The 24,175-nt window shown below is 45.0% G+C and overlaps 1 protein-coding gene across 1 annotated transcript in view; it reads right to left on the bottom strand.

Moving 5' to 3' along the window:
* The window catches only part of LOC115124795 (E3 ubiquitin-protein ligase TRIM71-like), a 45,578-nt gene that overhangs the window by 7,099 nt on the left and 14,304 nt on the right, over positions 1-24,175 (bottom strand). Inside the window, exons 2-8 of the mRNA XM_065020185.1 lie at positions 12,832-12,999; positions 6,208-6,342; positions 3,837-3,941; positions 3,581-3,718; positions 1,137-1,472; positions 814-975; positions 82-276 (exon numbers count right to left, since the gene is read on the bottom strand). Of these exons, the coding sequence (XP_064876257.1) occupies positions 82-276; positions 814-975; positions 1,137-1,472; positions 3,581-3,718; positions 3,837-3,941; positions 6,208-6,342; positions 12,832-12,999 (1,239 nt within the window). The remainder of the gene's footprint in view (positions 1-81; positions 277-813; positions 976-1,136; positions 1,473-3,580; positions 3,719-3,836; positions 3,942-6,207; positions 6,343-12,831; positions 13,000-24,175) is intronic.

Genomic DNA, 24,175 nt, shown 5'->3' with positions numbered 1-24,175 from the left:
AATATAGTTGTTAGTTCAGCTCTGATGAGTGTGTGTACGTGTACTATACGTGAGAGAGCGCACGTTTGAAAGAGTTTGTACCTTAGTGCCCTTCTCGCCGAACTTCAGCATAAACTGTCCGTCAAAGGTGAACACCTGCACACGGTGGTTGTCTTTGTCCGTTACGATGATCTGCTGTTGGCTGTCGCACGCCACGCCCGCTGGACGATCAAACTGACCGGGGCGAGAGCCCAGGGAGCCGAACTTGTGGTGGAAGGCCCCGCACGGCTTGAAGATCTGGACAGTAGGAGGTAGTCGCAGAAGAAAGGAAATAATTAAAGAGTCACTGTTCTAAAGATGGCTAGCTAGGGCCCTGTACACGCTATGCTTCACTGTTCTAAAGATGGCTAGCTAGGGCCCTGTACACGCTATGCTTCACTGTTCTAAAGATGGCTAGCTAGGGCCCTGTACACGCTATGCTTCACTGTTCTAAAGATGGCTAGCTAGGGCACTGTACACGCTATGCTTCACTGTTCTAAAGATGGCTAGCTAGGGCCCTGTACACGCTATGCTTCACTGTTCTAAAGATGGCTAGCTAGGGCACTGTACACGCTATGCTTCACTGTTCTAAAGATGGCTAGCTAGGGCAGTGTACACGCTATGCTTCAGCTCTCAAGAAGAGGGCTACTGAGAGACAGATAGCTAGCAAGTTAAAAGCAAAAAAACTGACACTGATTTAGCAAGAGTTAGCTTGCTAGCATCATAAAACCATTTCTCCTTAGGATAACGGCTGAGTTCGACACCAACCCACGACATGAAATGAATGAAACCCACCTGTACGCGGTTGTTACTGCGGTCGGCCACCACCACGTATCCCTCTTTATCCACACTGATGCCCCAGGGACGACACAGCTGACCGTCACCCTCCCCCTCACTGCCAAACGCAGACACTGGTGAACCCAGAGCCCCGTAGCGTCGCCCAGACTTCACCAGTACCTGGAACACAGGCAGGGAGAATGCTACTTAGCATTTCATCCTATCTACAGCAATTTTCAAGTTGTATTAGTTTGTTGTTGCTTAAGAGATGTGCATAGAATATGTTAGAGTGTAAATATATTACTTGGTTGTTACATTTATTATAATACTATACATTTTACCTTGAAGGGGCTGCCCATGATGTGCTGGTTACAGACCAGAACTGACACCAAATCTTCTCCCTCAGTCTTAGGCAAGTAGCTGACCGTGTACGACCCGTTCTGGTTGTCACACACCTCCGCAGCCGACAGGTTACCATCCGCCGCTGCCATCACCACCGCTGACACTGCGTCACCGCCCGAGAGACAGGGCTCCCTGTCGTGGTCGTAGCCAATTACGGTGAAGGAGGCGGTCTTGCCACGGAGTGCGGTCTTTAGGCCCTCGCCGTGAGCTTTGGTGACGGGAGCGAACGCTCCGCTACTGATCAACCCCATGGACTGGATGGCTATGTACAGGGCCTGGTGAAGATAATACTGATCAACCCCATGGACTGGATGGCTATGTACAGGGCCTGGTGAAGATAATACTGATCAACCCCATGGACTGGATGGCTATGTACAGGGCCTGGTGAAGATAATACTGATCAACCCCATGGACTGGATGGCTATGTGTACAGGGCCTGGTGAAGATAATACTGATCAACCCCATGGACTGGATGGCTATGTACAGGGCCTGGTGAAGATAATACTGATCAACCCCATGGACTGGATGGCTATGTACAGGGCCTGGTGAAGATAATACTGATCAACCCCATGGACTGGATGGCTATGTACAGGGCCTGGTGAAGATAATATCCATAATACTATAAATATGCCATGAACTAGGGACAAGTGGAAATCGCAACATTCATATAATGTCTATGAAATTGGCTGACATGTCGATAATTCCAGTCATCCAAAGAGCCACAAGAGTCTCTAACCCCTCTCGCTTGGTCTGGCGGGGTGAACAGGAACCTGTTATTTACCTGGTCTGGAGGTGGTGAACAGGAAGCTGTTATTTACCTGGTCTGGAGGTGGTGAACAGGAAGCTGTTATTTACCTGGTCTGGAGGTGGTGAACAGGAACCTGTTATTTACCTGGTCTGGAGGTGGTGAACAGGAACCTGTTATTTACCTGGTCTGGAGGTGGTGAACAGGAACCTGTTATTTACCTGGTCTGGAACAGGTGGTGAACAGGAACCTGTTATTTACCTGGTCTGGAACAGGTGGTGAACAGGAACCTGTTATTTACCTGGTCTGGAGGTGGTGAACAGGAACCTGTTATTTACCTGGTCTGGAGGTGGTGAACAGGAACCTGTTATTTACCTGGTCTGGAGGTGGTGAACAGGAAGCTGTTATTTACCTGGTCTGGAGGTGGTGAACAGGAACCTGTTATTTACCTGGTCTGGAGGTGGTGAACAGGAACCTGTTATTTACCTGGTCTGGAGGTGGTGAACAGGAAGCTGTTATTTACCTGGTCTGGAGGTGGTGAACAGGAACCTGTTATTTACCTGGTCTGGAGGTGGTGAACAGGAAGCTGTTATTTACCTGGTCTGGAGGTGGTGAACAGGAAGCTGTTATTTACCTGGTCTGGAGGTGGTGAACAGGAACCTGTTATTTACCTGGTCTGGAGGTGGTGAACAGGAAGCTGTTATTTACCTGGTCTGGAGGTGGTGATTTACAGGAAGCTGTTATTTACCTGGTCTGGAAGCTGTTATTTACCTGGTCTGGAGGTGGTGAACAGGAACCTGTTATTTACCTGGTCTGGAGGTGGTGAACAGGAACCTGTTATTTACCTGGTCTGGAGGTGGTGAACAGGAAGCTGTTATTTACCTGGTCTGGAGGTGGTGAACAGGAACCTGTTATTTACCTGGTCTGGAGGTGGTGAACAGGAACCTGTTATTTACCTGGTCTGGAGGTGGTGAACAGGAACCTGTTATTTACCTGGTCTGGAGGTGGTGAACAGGAACCTGTGAACAGGAACAGCTGTTATTTACCTGGTCTGGAGGTGGTGAACAGGAACCTGTTATTTACCTGGTCTGGAGGTGGTGAACAGGAACCTGTTATTTACCTGGTCTGGAGGTGGTGAACAGGAACCTGTTATTTACCTGGTCTGGAGGTGGTGAACAGGAACCTGTTATTTACCTGGTCTGGAGGTGGTGAACAGGAAGCTGTTATTTACCTGGTCTGGAGGTGGTGAACAGGAAGCTGTTATTTACCTGGTCTGGAGGTGGTGAACAGGAAGCTGTTATTTACCTGGTCTGGAGGTGGTGAACAGGAACCTGTTATTTACCTGGTCTGGAGGTGGTGAACAGGAACCTGTTATTTACCTGGTCTGGAGGTGGTGAACAGGAACCTGTTATTTACCTGGTCTGGAGGTGGTGAACAGGAAGCTGTTATTTACCTGGTCTGGAGGTGGTGAACAGGAAGCTGTTATTTACCTGGTCTGGAGGTGGTGAACAGGAAGCTGTTATTTACCTGGTCTGGAGGTGGTGAACAGGAACCTGTTATTTACCTGGTCTGGAGGTGGTGAACAGGAACCTGTTATTTACCTGGTCTGGAGGTGGTGAACAGGAAGCTGTTATTTACCTGGTCTGGAGGGGTGAACATTAAACGATCGTCCTCCTGTGGCTGCAGCAGGCCTCTGAGAGACTTCAGCTCCTGGATCTGGGTCAGCATGCGCTCTCTGGCCAGCAGCACGTCCAGGTGACAACCCTCATCCAGCACCTGACAAGTTATGAGGTGAGGAGACATGGATGCCATAGTTAGCAATAGTCATGAATGACTTTCAACATAGTATTTATAAACCTGCCCCCCCCCTCAGGACATGCATCTTTTAACATACCTGAGTGACTGCTGTGATGGTGCTGTCCAGCTTGGTCAGGTTCTGATGCAGCATCTCTACCTGCAGGTACAGGGACTTGGCTTTCAGCTGTTGGATCTTCTCAACCTGGGAGAGGGAGGGAGAAGGGGGAGAGAGAGATTCATTCATGTGGGTGTACAAGTATGGGCAAATCCAGCAATGTGAAAACAGTAGTTTGTTAAATCTCAGATTGTTGTAGATCAGTGTACAGGTTACAATGGGATATTGGACATATAGTGACAGCAGTGACTAACAGACAAAACAGGCCATTCAACAGGGGGATGAAGGTTGTGAGGTGAAACAAAAGCTAGGGGTTAACATTACTACACAACACTTAAAAGTTCAACCTGTCTGGTTCCATGATAAAGGGAAGGACTAAACCCCCCAGCCTGTCTGGTTCCATGTTAAAGGGAAGGACTAAACCCCCCAGCCTGTCTGGTTCCATGTTAAAGGGAAGGACTAAACCCCCAGCCTGTCTGGTTCCATGTTAAAGGGAAGGACTAAACCCCCAGCCTGTCTGGTTCCATGTTAAAGGAAAGGACTAAACCCCCCAGCCTGTCTGGTTCCATGTTAAAGGGAAGGACTAAACCCCCCAGCCTGTCTGGTTCCATGTTAAAGGGAAGGACTAAACCCCCAGCCTGTCTGGTTCCATGTTAAAGGGAACGACTAAACCCCCAGCCTGTCTGGTTCCATGTTAAAGGGGAGGACTAAACCCCCAGCCTGTCTGGTTCCATGTTAAAGGGGAGGACTAAACCCCCAGCCTGTCTGGTTCCATGTTAAAGGGAAGGACTAAAACCCCCAGCCTGTCTGGTTCCATGTTAAAGGGGAGGACTAAACCCCCAGCCTGTCTGGTTCCATGTTAAAGGGAAGGACTAAACCCCCCCAGCCTGTCTGGTTCCATGTTAAAGGGAAGGACTAAACCCCCAGCCTGTCTGGTTCCATGTTAAAGGGAAGGACTAAACCCCCAGCCTGTCTGGTTCCATGTTAAAGGGAAGGACTAAACCCCCAGCCTGTCTGGTTCCATGTTAAAGGGAAGGACTAAACCCCCAGCCTGTCTGGTTCCATGTTAAAGGGAAGGACTAAACCCCCAGCCTGTCTGGTTCCATGTTAAAGGGAAGGACTAAACCCCCAGCCTGTCTGGTTCCATGATAAAGGGAAGGACTAAACCCCCAGCTTGTCTGGTTCCATGTTAAAGGGAAGGACTAAACCCCCAGCCTGTCTGGTTCCATGTTAAAGGAAAGGACTAAACCCCCCAGCCTGTCTGGTTCCATGTTAAAGGGAAGGACTAAACCCCCCAGCCTGTCTGGTTCCATGTTAAAGGGAAGGACTAAACCCCCAGCCTGTCTGGTTCCATGTTAAAGGGAAGGACTAAACCCCCAGCCTGTCTGGTTCCATGATAAAGGGAAGGACTAAACCCCCAGCTTGTCTGGTTCCATGTTAAAGGGAAGGACTAAACCCCCAGCCTGTCTGGTTCCATGTTAAAGGGGAGGGCTAAACCCCCAGCCTGTCTGGCTCCATGTTAAACCCCCAGTCATTTTTTATTTATTTTACCTTTATTTAACTAGGCAAGTCAGTTAAGAACAAATTCTTATTTTCAATGATGGCCTAGGAACCGTGGGTTAACTGCTTGTTGAGGGGAAGAACGACAGATTTGTACCTTGTCAGCTCGTAACCTTCCGGTTACTAGTTCAACGCTCTAACCACTAGGCTACCCTGCCGCCCCATAAACACAAACACAAAGCAATAGAAAAGGCATAAGTCATGTGGGCGGACAGGGAGAATCAGGACATACACAGTGAAGTGTATATACAAACATGTAGAACACCTCTACTGTAAAAACACCTTCCCTTCAAAACATGTTAGTCAAACAGTGACAGCACCTGTCGGATGAGCCCTCTAACCACGTAAATAATGAGTGAGTGAGAGAGCGTGATAGAGAGAAAGAGACTGAAAGAGAGAGAAAGAGAAAAAGAGAGACTGAAAGAGACAGAGACTGAAAGAGACAGAGACTGAAAGAGAAAAAGAGAGACTGAAAGAGAAAAAGAGAGACAGAAAGAGACAGACAGAAGACAGACAGACAGAAGACAGACAGAAGACAGACAGACAGAAGACAGACAGACAGAAAGAGACAGACAGAAGACAGACAGACAGAAGACAGACAGAAGACAGACAGACAGACAGAAGACAGACAGACAGAAGACAGACAGACAGAAGACAGACAGACAGAAGACAGACAGAAGACAGACAGACGACAGACAGACGACAGACAGACGACAGACAGACAGACAGACAGACAGACAGACAGACAGAAAGAGACAGACAGACAGACAAACACAGATGAAGAAAAGCGTACCTTCCAGAGTAGCTGACTCTCTCTGTCCTCCAAAGCTTTCAGGTGTCTGAGGACCACGTTCTTCACCTCTGTCTGAACCACCTTGGCCTTGATGTCTACCTGCTCTGCTATGGCCTGGATCTTCTCCATACTCAACTAGAACAGGGGATATTAGGGTTAGAAATAACACACACCACCTTGATCTCTAGGATACAGGACCAATTATGGGGTATAGGGTCAAAACCTACTATACCACTGGACCCTCGCCATTCTCAGATTAAAAATAACTAACCAGGTTAAAAAACACCCACATAAACACTTCTACCCAGCTATGACAAAATATTTTAACTATTTTTCCAGACAAAAACTAATAACGAGACGCCTGGGGAAAAAAAAAAAAAAAAAAAAAAAAAACTATTACAAATGACTTTAGTTGATGAAAATGTAACGAGACGAAAAGTCCACGCGACACTAATAAATGGACATCTGTTTTGTCCATGCCGTCTGCAGAATATCTAATGCAATCAATCCACTCATTGGCCAATAACGTCTTTCAGTTCTACAGGCTCCTTCCAAACACACAGTTTAGGCGGTCATTTCAATCCCTGGTGTCTCTTTTGAACTGATGCACAGCCAGCCAGGAAACAATTGTACCAACCAATAAGGTATTTGATCAACTTTGCTTTCATATAGGCACATTTTTTTGCGCTGATCACATCAGAAGCTCCATTTTGCAGGGAAAGCTCAGATTCTGCCCCCTTTCAAGGAAATCACTTATTTACCCTGTTCCAACGGTTACGATGAGAAGATAAGATCGGTTGTTTAACCTGTAGCCAAGCTGTACAGGGCTGTGAAAAAGTATGATCCCCCTTTCTAATTTGCTCTACTTTTGCATATTTTGTTATACTAAATGTAAGTCAGATCTTCAAGCAAAACCTAATGTTAGATAAAGGGAACCTGAGTGAACAAATAACACAGCAATGACATACTTATTCCTTAAACAACATTATGCACCACCCAATGCCCCTGTGTGAAAAAGTAATTGCCCCCTTACACTCAGTAACTGGTTCTGCCACCTTTAGCTGCAACGACTCCAACCAAACACTTCCTGTAGTTTCAATCAGTCTCTCATATCGCTGTGAAGGAATTTTGGCCCACTCTTCCATACAGAACTGCTTGTTTCAAATCCTGCCACAACATCTTAATTAGGATTAGCTCTGGACTTTGACTAGGCCTTTCCAAAACGTGTTGCTTTTAAAAAAAATTCATGTAGACTTGATTGTGTGTTTTGGATCATGGTCTTGCTGCGTGACCCAGATACTCTTCAGTTCACAGACGGATGGTCTGAAATTCTCCTGTAGAATTCTTTGATAACAGAGGAGAATTCATGCTTCCTGTTTGGTTTTCGCCAGACATAATGGGACCCTCCAAAAACGTTCTACTTTTGACTCATCTGTCCATCCAAGAGTCTTGACGATCATTCAAATGCTTTTTTGGCAAACTTGAGTCAACTTTTTGGATGAGATGGGTCCCATAATGTCTGGTGAAAACCAAACACTGCATTCCACATTATGAACCTCATACCAACGGTCAAGCATGGTGGTGGTAGTGTGATGGTTTGGGGATGCTTTGCTGCCTCAGGACCTGGACGACTTGCCATGAACCATGAACTCTGCTCTGTGTCAGAGAATTGTACAGGAGAATGTCAGGCCATCTGTCAGGAAGCTGAAGCTGAAGTGTAGCGGAGTCATGCAGCAAGACAACGATCCAAAATACACAATTAAGTCTACATGAAAATGGCGAAAAGGCAACATATTTGAAGTTTTGGAATGGCCTAGTCAAAGTCCAGACCTAATCCGAATTAAAATCTTGTGGCAGGACATGAAACAAGTAGTTTACGCTCAAAAAAACACAAAATGTCATTGAGTTAAAGCAGTTATGCATGGAAGAGTGGGACAAAATTCCTCCACAGCGACGGGAGAGACTGATCAACAACTACAGGAAGTGGTTGGTTGGAGTCGTTGCAGCTGAAGGAGGCACAACCAGTTACTGAGTGTAAGGGGGCAGTTACTTTTCACACAGGGAAATTGGAAGTTGCATTACTTTGTTAATGAAATAAATACATTACAAATAACAAAAAATATATATACTTAAACTCAGGTACCTTTTATCTAATATCAGGTTTTTGTTAATGATCTGATAATTGCAAGTGCAATTACTAGGCAAACGTACAGAAAATCACAAAGTGGGCAAATACCTTTTCACGGCACTGAATAACCTCTTTCCCCTCAAATTCAACTGGGGAACTCGAAGCCAGCTCCACTGCTTTAAATTCCCCTCTAATCAGGGACTGATTTAGACCTGGGACACCAGGTGGGTGATTCCCCTCTAAATCAGGGACTGGTTTAGACCTGGGACACCAGGTGGGTGATTGCCCTCTAATCAGGGACTGAATTAGACCTGGGACACCAGGTGGGTGATTGCCCTCTAATCAGGGACTGAATTAGACCTGGGACACCAGGTGGGTGATTGCCCTCTAATCAGGGACTGAATTAGACCTGGGACACCAGGTGGGTGATTGCCCTCTAATCAGGGACTGAATTAGACCTGGGACACCAGGTGGGTGATTGCCCTCTAATCAGGGACTGAATTAGACCTGGGACACCAGGTGGGAGCAATTAATTACTAGGTAGAACAGACACCAGCAGGCTCAGGACCTTGTAGGGGGTAAGAGTGATATGGCTAATTATGACTGACATTGGTTACAATCTACCACAATAGAAATGTCACCAGCTAAGGTTTACAAGGGGATAGGAGGCCTTGTTGGACAAGGCTATCTGTGCACATGATGAAAGTTACGAGGTACATATTATTTAAATGGAGAAGGGAAAAAAAGCACTATTTATGTGACTAAACGACTGACTTAAACTAGACTAAAATTGTCCAGGTTTTTAGTCAACTGATAATACCTAAAACTAACGAAGGATGAAATGACTAAAATGTGACGAAGGATAAAAAATATATATCTTAAAACAAAATCTAAAATAACTGCTAAAATGAAAAGTGCAGCAGGGTAACAGAATAAAACAGGAGTTTGAGTTATCACACAGCACTTCCTGGGTGGCCAATAGTCAACTCCACAGGAATATCAACTACGTCATGCATGAAACAGGAAGTGGCCTGGATATATGACCATCTCATGTGACCAGGCACCTGCTCTGTTATGACACACTAAAATACAGGAAGTAGACAGTACACAGGAAATCTGAGGATTACCACACAACCTCACACCCCTCCTAACATTAAGGGGTAGATACCAACTCCTCACTTCACTCATCTTATTCAACATTAGGGACGGCAGGTAGCCTAGTGGTTAGAGTGTAGGGGCGGCAGGTAGCCTAGTGGTTAGAGTGTAGGGGCGGCAGGTAGCCTAGTGGTTAGAGTGTAGGGGCGGCAGGTAGCCTAGTGGTTAGAGTGTAGGGACGGCAGGTAGCCTAGTGGTTAGAGTGTAGGGCCGGCAGGTACCCTAGTGGTTAGAGTGTAGGGACGGCAGGTACCCTAGTGGTTAGAGTGTAGGGGCGGCAGGTACCCTAGTGGTTAGAGTGTAGGGGCGGCAGGTAGCCCAGTGGTTAGAGTGTAGGGACGGCAGGTAGCCTAGTGGTTAGAGTGTAGGGGCGGCAGGTAGCCTAGTGGTTAGAGTGTAGGGGCGGCAGGTAGCCTAGTGGTTAGAGTGTAGGGACGGCAGGTACCCTAGTGGTTAGAGTGTAGGGACGGCAGGTACCCTAGTGGTTAGAGTGTAGGGGCGGCAGGTAGCCTAGTGGTTAGAGTGTAGGGGCGGCAGGTAGCCCAGTGGTTAGAGTGTAGGGACGGCAGGTAGCCTAGTGGTTAGAGTGTAGGGGCGGCAGGTAGCCTAGTGGTTAGAGTGTAGGGGCGGCAGGTACCCTAGTGGTTAGAGTGTAGGGACGGCAGGTAGCCTAGTGGTTAGAGTGTAGGGACGGCAGGTACCCTAGTGGTTAGAGTGTAGGGTCGGCAGGTAGCCTAGTGGTTAGAGTGTTGGGGCGGCAGGTAGCCTAGTGGTTAGAGTGTAGGGACGGCAGGTAGCCTAGTGGTTAGAGTGTAGGGGCGGCAGGTAGCCTAGTGGTTAGAGTGTAGGGCGGCAGGTAGCCTAGTGGTTAGAGTGTAGGGACGGCAGGTACCCTAGTGGTTAGAGTGTAGGGACGGCAGGTACCTAGTGGTTAGAGTGTAGGGGCGGCAGGTAGCCTAGTGGTTAGAGTGTAGGGCGGCAGGTAGCCCAGTGGTTAGAGTGTAGGGACGGCAGGTAGCCTAGTGGTTAGAGTGTAGGGGCGGCAGGTAGCCTAGTGGTTAGAGTGTAGGGGCGGCAGGTACCCTAGTGGTTAGAGTGTAGGGACGGCAGGTAGCCTAGTGGTTAGAGTGTAGGGACGGCAGGTACCCTAGTGGTTAGAGTGTAGGGACGGCAGGTAGCCTAGTGGTTAGAGTGGTTACCCTAGTGGTTAGAGTGTAGGGACGGCAGGTAGCCTAGTGGTTAGAGTGTAGGGACGGCAGGTAGCCTAGTGGTTAGAGTGTAGGGACGGCAGCTACCCTAGTGGTTAGAGTGTAGGGACGGCAGGTACCCTAGTGGTTAGAGTGTAGGGACGGCAGGTAGCCTAGTGGTTAGAGTGTTGGGTCAGTAACCGAAAGGTTGCTGGATCGAATCCTCGAGCTGAGAAGGTAAAAATCTGTCGTTCTGCCCCTGAACAAGGCAGTTCCCCCGGTAGGCCGTCAAATAAGAATTTGTCCATAACTGACTAGACTAGTTAAATAAAGTTTAAATAAATACAACATATTTAGCAGTGGTCTTTGAAGTCAGAGTGTGAGATAGGAGCTAGAGGTAGTGTCACTGACCGCCATGTTGTTCTCACTGTATAAGAGAGGACAGTGACATTTTAAGAAAACTGCAAAAGTTTTGTAGAAACGTCAATGTCAAGGGGACCTAATGGACATAGTTTGGCTTCATTGTCAAAAAGCATTAAGTTGACTTAACACATTAAATAATTTATGTCTCTCCCTCTCGTTCCTTTCTATCACTTACGTTACACTCTGTTTCCCTCTGAGTTGGGTGGTTAGAGGGTGGTCTGGACCCCACAGGGCCTGGGGGGGGAGGGATCCTTTGTGACATTACCCAGAGAGGGGGGGGGGGGGGGGGGGGGGGGTCAAAGGTCACCCAAATCCCCCTGAGGTCATTGACCTCCTGACCCATGGCTGAAGACCCTCCCCCTGGGCAGCAGGGTCCCTTCTCCCGCTGGCCATTTGGGACAGATCGCTAAAGGGTCTGTTATAATCGGGACGTCTGGAGAGAACAGCAGGAAGGGAGGGGTGGGGCTTCATCAATACTGACATGGAGAGCGAGAGAGCAAGGGGGAAGATGGAGAGAGGAAAAAGATAGCGTGAGAGCAATAGGAGAGAGAGAAAGATTTGGCACCAAAACGTAAGCTCAAATGTGTAACTAATGACGTTTCATCATTTAACTGTTTAGTGCCCATATTATTGTGAAACAAGGCTGATGCTGGTCCGTGGCAGGCCAATACAGCAGCAGCTTGGGACACAAAGGAGGTCAAACTGGCCAATCAGAAAGCAGCATACTCAACCAGCAGGTCACAAGTTCAGGGTCGGAGGTCATGGGAGATAATGGGTGTGGAGTGGGCGGAAATATCCTGCCCCGAGAGAAAGAGTGTGTGTGTGTGTGTGTGTGTGTGTGTGTGTGTGTGTGTCCGTCCAAGTTCTGTATCAGGAGATAGAGGGACTAGGCGGTGGTTGAACAGTGACAATGTGCACAGTTATGATGTAACATAACCTTGGCTTGCTGAACTAGATCATGTTTCAGGGTCACGCTGAGTCCTGACCAGGGTCAGACACGCGATTACACAACATCTCACACTTCCTGTTAACTCTGGTTTCCAGGAAGTACTGTAACAAAGCATCTCATTCAGCAACATACCCATCCGTATCAAAACCATTCTCAACAGATCATGGGGAGTGGATGTAACTGTGAATGTCTCAGAATCCATTACCGATAACACAACCCTGTATCACAATAAAGGCTTTGTTTCTTAAGAGGAACGCTTTTCTTAAAAACCATAGAACTAGAATGAATAAAATACTATTTATGTGTAAGAGTTCTCAGTGCCAGCTGATTGTCAGTGAGCGCGTGGTTGTGAGGGAGGACATGGGTATCAACACCGTGACTGAATAGATCATTTAACATTATTAGTAACGTTTTGCTTTTCCCGTGAGTAACGTCTTCTAGTGACCACCGCTGCTAGAGAGACAGTCAGAGAATCTATTTACTCTACAAGCATTTACATAGAGACAATATGTTCCTCTCTCTCTCTGTGTGTGTGTGTGTGTGTGTGTGTGTGAAAGAGAAGGGTGGAAGGGTCTAAGATTCTATTCCTAGATGACCTTTCCCCTTCCTCTCCTCCCTTCCCTGTTACTCCCCGTTGACCCCCCCCCCCCCTTCCTGGGCCAGCTGGGTACCTCTAACCCCAGGCTTCAGTGCAGCCTAAAGGAGAGTGTGGATGATATGCAGAATATTCCACATATCTGAACCGGTAATGTGGGTCAAAGAAATACCACAGACACGCTCACCTGTACAGCCTGTCTTCCTTGCTGTGCGTCAGCCAGTAGCTGGATGGTGATGTCTCTGGAGTCCTGGACAGCGTCCTGTAGATAGACCAAGCTGTGGCCCATGTGTCTGCCCACACTACACTCCCTACAGATAGGCACAGAGCACGTCTCACAGAAAAACAGAAACACCTAAACGAGAGAGAGAGAGTTCATTCAATCCTCTTGTCAAAACTTGATCAAAAAGCAAACATACATTAGAACATAATATTTAAAAGGGTTTAAGTGCTTTAATATGGTAAACAGTGAACCGTGATGGTGAGAATATAAGATCAGAACCCAGTAAACCGTGATGGTGAGAACATAAGATCAGAACCCATTGGGAGAATGGTTTGTTATTGACTATGAGGTGTGTTGACGTGTACATTTCTGCAGCGCATGTTTGATTGAACACCTCCCCTGGTTCTCTTCAGGCTCAGAGGGGTGACATTGAGATGAGACCGGGCATTCTGGGGCTTTACGGATCAATAGACCACATCAGAGGACTTAATGCGCGCACACACACACACACACACACACACACGGTTCTTTGTGTGTGCATCAACAACTAATCATAACAAAATGCATTGATCAATCTGTAATACTAAACACAATCACATTTCAATGAATAAGAAATATAAATAGTTTATGTTGACTCATTAATAGTCACACGTAACCATTAGCATGACCAAAATCTCCTCTACAGTGACGGGTTGTAACAAGACACTAATTAAATATGCGGCAAACATAAAATCTAAGAGCGACAGGGATCAATGTTGTCCAATGGGAGTAGAGCTGAGGGGGGGGACAGCAATCAATCCATTGATAACAGCTACGGTCCCAGTGGGAGGCGTGATATAATGAGGCATGGGCACACTCCTGTCTGCTCCTTTAAGCCCCTCCCCTTTCTTTCTTTTCTCCTCCCTCCCGCGCTTCTCCTCTTCTAGCCCCGCCTTCTTCAACCTCTCCAAAATTCCAAGGGGAGGGGTAGAACAAAGGGATGGAATGCAGCTGCATTTGGTGGAGGAGGGGAGGTATAGATTGTGGGATGGGTGAGGGTCTGACAGCAAGGCAAGTCTTACATCTCCGACCAAGGGTCTCAAGCATCATTGTGGAGCGATTTTAGTGCCAAAAGAAAATTATTTTAAAATTCCATAATTTTAAAATTGTATTAGGATATTTAATTTGAAAGAAATATTTTGGGATTTGTAATGCACAAATTGAATTCATAAACTGAACTTATATTTCATGATTTGAAACAGAATTTAATAAATATTTCATTCAGTTAAAAAAATATTCAATTGAATATTGAATATTCAAATTCTATATTGATATATTCAATTTTAATATGGTAGATATTGCATTAATTGCATCATGTTTACCAACTATCATTTCAAGTTTCATATTCAATTTCTCAGATGCATTCAGATTCAGTTTTCAAATTCAGGTCTCTAAATTCAGACTCAAAACCAGAGACAACATTCTGGTACTTTTACCAGCCAGGAGAGGTAGAGGAGAACAGATAGAATCAAACTCTCTCTGTGGAAAAACAGAGATAACATCCTGGTACTTTACCAACCAGGAGAGGTAGAGGAGAACAGATAGAATCAAACTCTCTCTGTGGAAAAACAGAGATAACATCCTGGTACTTTACCAACCAGGAGAGGTAGAGGAGAACAGATAGAATCAAACTCTCTCTGTGGAAAAACAGAGATAACATCCTGGTACTTTACCAACCAGGAGAGGTAGAGGAGAACAGATAGAATCAAACTCTCTCTGTGGAAAAACAAACTTCTGGCGGTTTATGAATCCAACGTGTTGTTGAATGTATTTTCTTCCAATGAATTTGGCTCTAGCGTTTGCACCGTTTTGGCTAGAAGTTACAACCCCATTCCTGTAAGTTAAGACACTCTGGAAAATGGATGTGCCCTCTATGGTGATCAAAGACCGTGCAGGACAGGGTAGAAGGGAGTGTCACAAAAACATAGTTGAATAGCCCTGTCATAGCCCTTCTAAGGATAGTCTTTCCACTCCCTATTTCGTATTGCTCTTGTGAATGACTGGGTTCGAACCAGCTCTCCTACATGTCACAAAGCCGTGTTAGCCTACTTAGCTAAAGCCTATACAGTTTGTTTAATTCTAGGGATAAGTTCTGGAAGTTTATGTAAAAAGGACTGCTTGTACCAGAGACTAATACTAAGTCTTCAAGAGCCATCTGCGAGACTAATACTAAGTCTTCAAGAGTGTCGTTGCTCGTTAATATTCCCACATTCTAGTTGCTCGTTAATATTCCCATATTCTAGTTGCTCGTTAATATTTCCAATTTCTAGTTGCTCGTTAATATTTCCAATTTCTAGTTGCTCGTTAATATTCCCATATTCTAGTTGATTGTTAATATTCCCATATTCTAGCTGTATAACGTGACGATAGAGACTTCACCACCACTATCATGTGTCAGCTGCTACTTACTATAGAGACTTCACCACCACTATCATGTGTCAGCTGCTACTTACTATAGAGACTTCACCACCACTATCATGTGTCAGCTGCTACTTAATATAGAGACTTCACCACCACTATCATGTGTCAGCTGCTACTTACTATAGAGACTTCACCACTATCATGTGTCAGCTGCTACTTAATGAGACTTCACCACCACTATCATGTGTAAACCAGTCAAACACACCACTATCATGTGTCAGCTGCTACTTAATATAGGGACTTCACCACCACTATCATGTGTCAGCTGCTACTTACTATAGAGACTTCACCACCACTATCATGTGTCAGAGAGAGAAAAACAGACGACATAGGTGTACTACCAAGGTAAAGGGGCTCAAATCCACACCGGACATTCTAAAACCAGACGAGGACTTTAGGGAAAAATGATTAACCAACAAAAAGTCATGACACCACCACCCCAATCCACTGCCTGATCACAACCACTGTGCATCTGCAGCCATTATAGCTGCTTTATAACTGTTTATGACCCCACCACTATCCACGCAGGCTGTGTCACCCTTCACCACCACTATCATGACCATAAAGCTTCAAGACCAGCTCCCTGTGTTCAGCTCCCAGGTCCCAATAAAGCTTTTACCAGAACACGGCTCTCTCTGGATAACCACCAAATCAGACAGGCTTTAGGGAAAAATGACAACCCAAAGCACAACCAATGGACAAAATGCTTTATAACTGTTTATGACCCCTTGTGTCAAATCTACGGTTTTATATAGAGCCACAACTGAATGGAACTCTTTATCAATCCATATTTCTCAGGCTAAACGTAAATCCACCTTCACAAAAAAAATAAAAGAACATCTAATGTGATAGACCATATGACTGGACAGGAAATAGAAAGAACATCTAATGTGATAGACCATATGACTGGACAAATAGACAGAAATCTAATGAAAGAACAGGAAGTCTAATGTGATAGACCATATGACTGGACAGGAAATAGAAAGAACATCTAATGTGATAGACCATATGACTGGACAGGAAATAGACCATATGACTGGACAGGAAATAGAAAGAACATCTAATGTGATAGACCATATGACTGGACAGGAAATAGAAAGCATCAACTGAATGTTAAATGTGTTTCCTGTCAGGTATTTTAATTGTCTGTGTTGAACGTTTGTGAAGTCAATTTGTTGTTGTTTGTAATGTCTTGTTAATTGGAGGTGGACCCCAGGAAGGTTAGCTAGCATTATGGCGTAAAAATGACAAATTACCGTTTCAAAATAAATAAGAGAAGCTATACAAAACTGATTTCAAAAGGAACAAACTATAGACCTCTATGCACAAGGACTACTTTCAACAATTTACACAGAATATTTTACTAAATAATTTACTGGAAAAACTGTTTGGATGCTTCTGTACAGTTGCTCCCAGCAAATTCGTTGTTTTTTTTAACTGCGTAAATATACATTGAGTGTAATGGTTTGTTAAAATGTGAAATCAACAGTTTGCTGGGCTTACATTTTAAAGTCTCAGCATAATTCTGTTACCATGGAATTGCCCTTCTTTGAATAGTGAAATTTCAAATACCCATCGCTACAGCAACTCCTACATGCCGCGTGATGGTGCAACTCCTACATGGTGCAACTCCTACATGGTGCAACTCCTACATGGTGCAACTCCTACATGGTGCAACTCCTAATGGTGCAACTCCTACATGGTGTGCGATGGTGCAACTCCTAGATCAGGGTTCCCAAACTGGTGGTTTTCTGAGCAAGTTGTGTTTTTTTGGGACTAAAGTAATTTTAGGAAATATTTCCCAAAGTAATCCCATCCATAGAGAGATACTGTATGTGATCGTATACACATGTAAGCAAGGTCTGAAATGACTATATTTTGTCAACAATTATAACTGTTTGGGGCTGAATCTAGTTGTTGATCCCTATTCTAGGTGGTACGACTGGTGTGTGACGGTAAAACAAACTCAGAAGTTACAACTGCCAATAACAGGAGAAGAGAACACTTGATCCCACATACAGACACACCCAAAAGCAGTTACACTACACATAAACCTATGCAAATGCATCCACACACACCAGAGAAAGGAAAACCTGTATGATGTGTGAAATGGGGTGTGGACTGGGGATCCTGGGGGCCTTCTGGGAAGGGGATGGATGTCACACCCGCTCAACCACACCCATAAAAAAAAAAAGAGTTATTGTATTTGATTAGTGCACCGGACGTTACTACTAGGGTTAGCAATAGTATTGTGAGGGTATTTTGGAATCAGAGTTTACATTCCTTGTAGCAACAGGGATATAGTGGAGGGGAACTGCTGCCTTGGGAAACACTGTATATAATAAAAATTAAAAATAAACATTTGTGTGGAACCGCCATTATTGTTCACATTGAGTCCTTCTCTATAATAATATAATATATGTTACCAAGCCCCACAAAAGCAGATATTTCCATACCCTGACAGATCAAATTATATTTGTCACATTCAAATACAACGGTTGTAGACATTACATTGAAATTCTTACTTACAAGCCCTTAAACATTTTAATAAAGCGTTTTAATAAAATTGTTTTTTTTAGGTAAGAGATAAGAATAACAAATGATTAAAGACCAGCAGTAAAATAACAATAGCAGGGCTATATACAGGGGGTACCAGTACAGAGTCAATGTGGAGGCTATATACAGGGGGTACCGGTACAGAGTCAATGTGGAGGCTATATAAAGGGGGTACCGGTACAGAGTCAATGTGGAGGCTATATACAGGGGGTACCGGTACAGAGTCAATGTGGAGGCTATATACAGGGTGTTACGGTACAGAGTCAATGTGGAGACTATATACAGGGGGTACCGGTACAGAGTCAATGTGGAGGCTATATACAGGGTGTACCGGTACAGAGTCAATGTGGAGGCTATATACAGGGTGTACCGGTACAGAGTCAATGTGGAGGCTATATACACGGGGTACCGGTACAGAGTCAATGTGGAGGCTATATACAGGGGGTACCGGTACAGAGTCAATGTGGAGGCTATATACAGGGGGTACCGGTACAGAGTCAATGTGGAGGCTATATACAGGGGGTACCGGTACAGAGTCAATGTGGAGGCTATATACAGGGGGTACCGGTACAGAGTCAATGTGGAGGCTATATACAGGGTGTTACGGTACAGAGTCAATGTGGAGGCTATATACAGGGGGTACAGCGTCAATGTGGAGGCTATATACAGGGGGTACCGGTACAGAATCAATGTGGAGGCTATATACAGGGTGTTACGGTACCGAGTCAATGTGGAGGCTATATACAGGGGGTACCAGTACAGAGTCAATGTGGAGGCTATATACAGGGGGTACCGGTAGAGTCAATGTGGAGGCTATATACAGGGGGTACCGGTACAGAGTTAATGTGGAGGCTATATACAGGGTGTTACGGTACAGAGTCAATGTGCGGATGTTGCCTGTAATCCATGGCTTCTGGTATGTACGCACAGTCACTGTGGGGACGAAGTCATCGATTAACTTATTGATGAAGCCAGTGACTGATGTGGTGTACTCCTTAATGCCAGATTGCATGAAACAGTGACTAACAGCCGGGTGGACACAAAGGCTAGCGCCAAATACTGCCATTTGTCCCCAAGGGCTAAGAATAGTTGACTTATGGTCACCAACGATTATGTTAAAGTAGCCCTTAGTGTTATTTTGGGGGGGGAATGGTGTTTCCATATCGCTAGGGCTGACACCGAGGACTTGTCAAGACAGTTCATTGTGAGAAGGTGTTGAGATCGTTTCAAACTGTCCCTCTCGGTCTGTCGCACACACACACACACACACACACACACACACACACACACACTGTAAGGAAATTCTACCACTTTGTTTACATGGTTCAGCCCAGCAGGGTCAACAACAAGATCTAGTTCCTCTAGATAGCATATAGAAGAGAAGGGGAGGAACGAGGGTATAGAGGGAGGAGAGGAGAAGGGTCAACAACAAGATCTAGTTCCTCTAGATAGCGTATAGAAGAGAAGGGGAGGAACGAGGGTATAGAGAGGGAGAGAAGGGTCAACAACAAGATCTAGTTCCTCTAGATAGCGTATAGAAGAGAAGGGGAGGAACGAGGGTATAGAGAGGGAGGAGAGGAGAAGGGGAGGGAGAGAGGGAGGAGAGGGGAGGGATGAGGGTAATAGAGAGGGAGGAGAGGAGAAGGGGAGGGAGAGAGGGGAGGAGAGGGGGAGGGAGGGAGGGATGAGGGTATAGAGAGGGAGGAGAGGAGAACTTACTATAGAGACTGTACTTACTATAGAGACTTCACCACCACTATCATGTGTCAGCTGCTACTTAATATAGAGACTTCACCACCACTATCATGTGTCAGCTGCTACTTACTATAGAGACTTCACCACCACTATCATGTGTCAGCTGCTACTTACTATAGGGACTTCACCACCACTATCATGTGTCAGCTGCTACTTAATATAGAGACTTCACCACCACTATCATGTGTCAGCTGCTACTTACTATAGAGACTTCACCACCACTATCATGTGTCAGCTGCTACTTACTATAGAGACTTCACCACCACTATCATGTGTCAGCTGCTACTTACTATAGAGACTTCACCACCACTATCATGTGTCAGCTGCTACTTAATATAGGGACTTCACCACCACTATCATGTGTCAGCTGCTACTTAATATAGAGACTTCACCACCACTATCATGTGTCAGCTGCTACTTACTATAGAGACTTCACCACCACTATCATGTGTCAGCTGCTACTTACTATAGAGACTTCACCACCACTATCATGTGTCAGCTGCTACTTAATATAGGGACTTCACCACCACTATCATGTGTCAGCTGCTACAATGAGTCGTTAAACCAGTCAAACACACCACACACGGCTCTCTCTGGAGAGAGAGAGAGAAAAACAGACGACATAGGTGTACTACCAAGGTAAAGGGGTCAAATCCACACCGGACATTCTAAAACCAGACGAGGACTTTAGGGAAAAATGATTAACCAACAAAAAGTCATGACACCACCACCCCAATCCACTCCTGATCACAACCACTGTGCATCTGCAGCCATTATAGCTGCTTTATAACTGTTTATGACCCCTCCACGCAGGCTGTGTCACCCTCGACCATAAAGCTAAGACCAGCTCCCTGTGTTCAGCTCCCAGGTCCCAATAAAGCTTTACCAGAACACGCATAACCACCAAATCAGACAGGCGAAGACAACCCAAAGCCAAGGACAAAAATCGCCTTAAATCTACGGTTTTATATAGAGCCACAACTGAATGGAACTCTTTATCAATCCATATTTCTCAGGCTAAACGTAAATCCACCTTCACAAAAAAAATAAAAGAACATCTAATGTGATAGACCATATGACTGGACAGGAAGTAGAAAGAACATCTAATGTGATAGACCATATGACTGGACAGGAAATAGAAAGAACATCTAATGTGATAGACCATATGACTGGACAGGAAATAGAAAGAACATCTAATGTGATAGACCATATGACTGGACAGGAAATAAAAGAACATCTAATGTGATAGACCATATGACTGGACAGGAAATAGACAGAACATCTAATGTGATTGACCATATGACTGGACAGGAAGTAGAAAGAACATCTAATGTGATAGACCATATGACTGGACAGGAAATAGAAAGAACATCTAATGTGATAGACCATATGACTGGACAGGAAATAGACCATATGACTGGACAGGAAATAGAAAGAACATCTAATGTGATAGACCATATGACTGGACAGGAAATAGAAAGCATCAACTGGAATGTTAAATGTGTTTCCTGTCAGGTATTTTAATTGTCTGTGTTGAACGTTTGTGAAGTCAATTTGTTGTTGTTTGTAATGTCTTGTTAATTGGAGGTGGACCCCAGGAAGGTTAGCTAGCATTATGGCGTAAAAATGACAAATGACCGTTTCAAAATAAATAAGAGAAGCTATACAAAACTGATTTCAAAAGGAACAAACTATAGACCTCTATGCACAAGGACTACTTTCAACAATTTACACAGAATATTTTACTAAATAATTTACTGGAAAAACTGTTTGGATGCTTCTGTACAGTTGCTCCCAGCAAATTCGTTGTTTTTTTTAACTGCGTAAATATACATTGAGTGTAATGGTTTGTTAAAATGTGAAATCAACAGTTTGCTGGGCTTACATTGTAAAGTCTCAGCATAATTCTGTTACCATGGAATTGCCCTTCTTTGAATAGTGAAATTTCAAATACCCATCGCTACAGCAACTCCTACATGCCGCGTGATGGTGCAACTCCTACATGGTGCAACTCCTACATGGTGCAACTCCTACATGGTGCAACTCCTACATGGTGCAACTCCTACATGGTGCAACTCCTACATGGTGTGCGATGGTGCAACTCCTAGATCAGGGTTCCCAAACTGGTGGTTTTCTGAGCAAGTTGTGTTTTTTTTGGGACTAAAGTAATTTTAGGAAATATTTCCCAAAGTAATCCCATCCATAGAGAGATACTGTATGTGATCGTATACACATGTAAGCAAGGTCTGAAATGACTATATTTTGTCAACAATTATAACTGTTTGGGGCTGAATCTAGTTGTTGATCCCTATTCTAGGTGGTACGACTGGTGTGTGACGGTAAAACAAACTCAGAAGTTACAACTGCCAATAACAGGAGAAGAGAACAATTGATCCCACATACAGACACACCCAAAAGCAGTTACACTACACATAAACCTATGCAAATGCATCCACACACACCAGAGAAAGGAAAACCTGTATGATGTGTGAAATGGGGTGTGGACTGGGGATCCTGGGGGCCTTCTGGGAAGGGGATGGATGTCACACCCGCTCAACCACACCCATAAAAAAAAAAAGAGTTATTGTATTTGATTAGTGCACCGGACGTTACTACTAGGGTTAGCAATAGTATTGTGAGGGTATTTTGGAATCAGAGTTTACATTCCTTGTAGCAACAGGGATATAGTGGAGGGGGAACTGCTGCCTTGGGAAACACTGTATATAATAAAAATTAAAAATAAACATTTGTGTGGAACCGCCATTATTGTTCACATTGAGTCCTTCTCTATAATAATATAATATATGTTACCAAGCCCCACAAAAGCAGATATTTCCATACCCTGACAGATCAAATTATATTTGTCACATTCAAATACAACGGTTGTAGACATTACATTGAAATTCTTACTTACAAGCCCTTAAACATTTTAATAAAGCGTTTTAATAAAATTGTTTTTTTTAGGTAAGAGATAAGAATAACAAATGATTAAAGACCAGCAGTAAAATAACAATAGCAGGGCTATATACAGGGGGTACCAGTACAGAGTCAATGTGGAGGCTATATACAGGGGGTACCGGTACAGAGTCAATGTGGAGGCTATATAAAGGGGGTACCGGTACAGAGTCAATGTGGAGGCTATATACAGGGGGTACCGGTACAGAGTCAATGTGGAGGCTATATACAGGGTGTTACGGTACAGAGTCAATGTGGAGACTATATACAGGGGGTACCGGTACAGAGTCAATGTGGAGGCTATATACAGGGTGTACCGGTACAGAGTCAATGTGGAGGCTATATACACGGGGTACCGGTACAGAGTCAATGTGGAGGCTATATACAGGGGGTACCGGAGTCAATGTGGAGGCTATATACAGGGGTACCGGTACAGAGTCAATGTGGAGGCTATATACAGGGGGTACCGGTACAGAGTCAATGTGGAGGCTATATACAGGGGGTACCGGTACAGAGTCAATGTGGAGGCTATATACAGGGTGTTACGGTACAGAGTCAATGTGGAGGCTATATACAGGGGGTACCGGTACAGCGTCAATGTGGAGGCTATATACAGGGGGTACCGGTACAGAGTCAATGTGGAGGCTATATACAGGGGGTACCGGTACAGAGTCAATGTGGAGGCTATATACAGGGGGTACCGGTACAGAATCAATGTGGAGGCTATATACAGGGTGTTACGGTACCGAGTCAATGTGGAGGCTATATACAGGGGGTACCAGTACAGAGTCAATGTGGAGGCTATATACAGGGGGTACCGGTAGAGTCAATGTGGAGGCTATATATATACAGGGGGTACCGGTACAGAGTTAATGTGGAGGCTATATACAGGGTGTTACGGTACAGAGTCAATGTGCGGATGTTGCCTGTAATCCATGGCTTCTGGTATGTACGCACAGTCACTGTGGGGACGAAGTCATCGATTAACTTATTGATGAAGCCAGTGACTGATGTGGTGTACTCCTTAATGCCAGATTGCATGAAACAGTGACTAACAGCCGGGTGGACACAAAGGCTAGCGCCAAATACTGCCATTTGTCCCCAAGGGCTAAGAATAGTTGACTTATGGTCACCAACGATTATGTTAAAGTAGCCCTTAGTGTTATTTTGGGGGGGGAATGGTGTTTCCATATCGCTAGGGCTGACACCGAGGACTTGTCAAGACAGTTCATTGTGAGAAGGTGTTGAGATCGTTTCAAACTGTCCCTCTCGGTCTGTCGCACGCACGCACGCACACACACACACACACACACACTGTAAGGAAATTCTACCACTTTGTTTACATGGTTCAGCCCAGCAGGGTCAACAACAAGATCTAGTTCCTCTAGATAGCATATAGAAGAGAAGGGGAGGAACGAGGCTATAGAGGGAGGAGAGGAGAAGGGTCAACAACAAGATCTAGTTCCTCTAGACAGCGTATAGAAGAGAAGGGGACGAACGAGGATATAGAGAGGGAGGAGAGGAGAAGGGTCAACAACAAGATCTAGTTCCTCTAGATAGCGTATAGAAGAGAAGGGGAGGA

The sequence above is a fragment of the Oncorhynchus nerka genome, linkage group LG7 (assembly GCF_034236695.1).
Source record: "Oncorhynchus nerka isolate Pitt River linkage group LG7, Oner_Uvic_2.0, whole genome shotgun sequence".
NCBI lineage: Eukaryota > Metazoa > Chordata > Actinopteri > Salmoniformes > Salmonidae > Oncorhynchus > Oncorhynchus nerka.
This window is presented reverse-complemented; position numbering and strand designations above follow the sequence as displayed.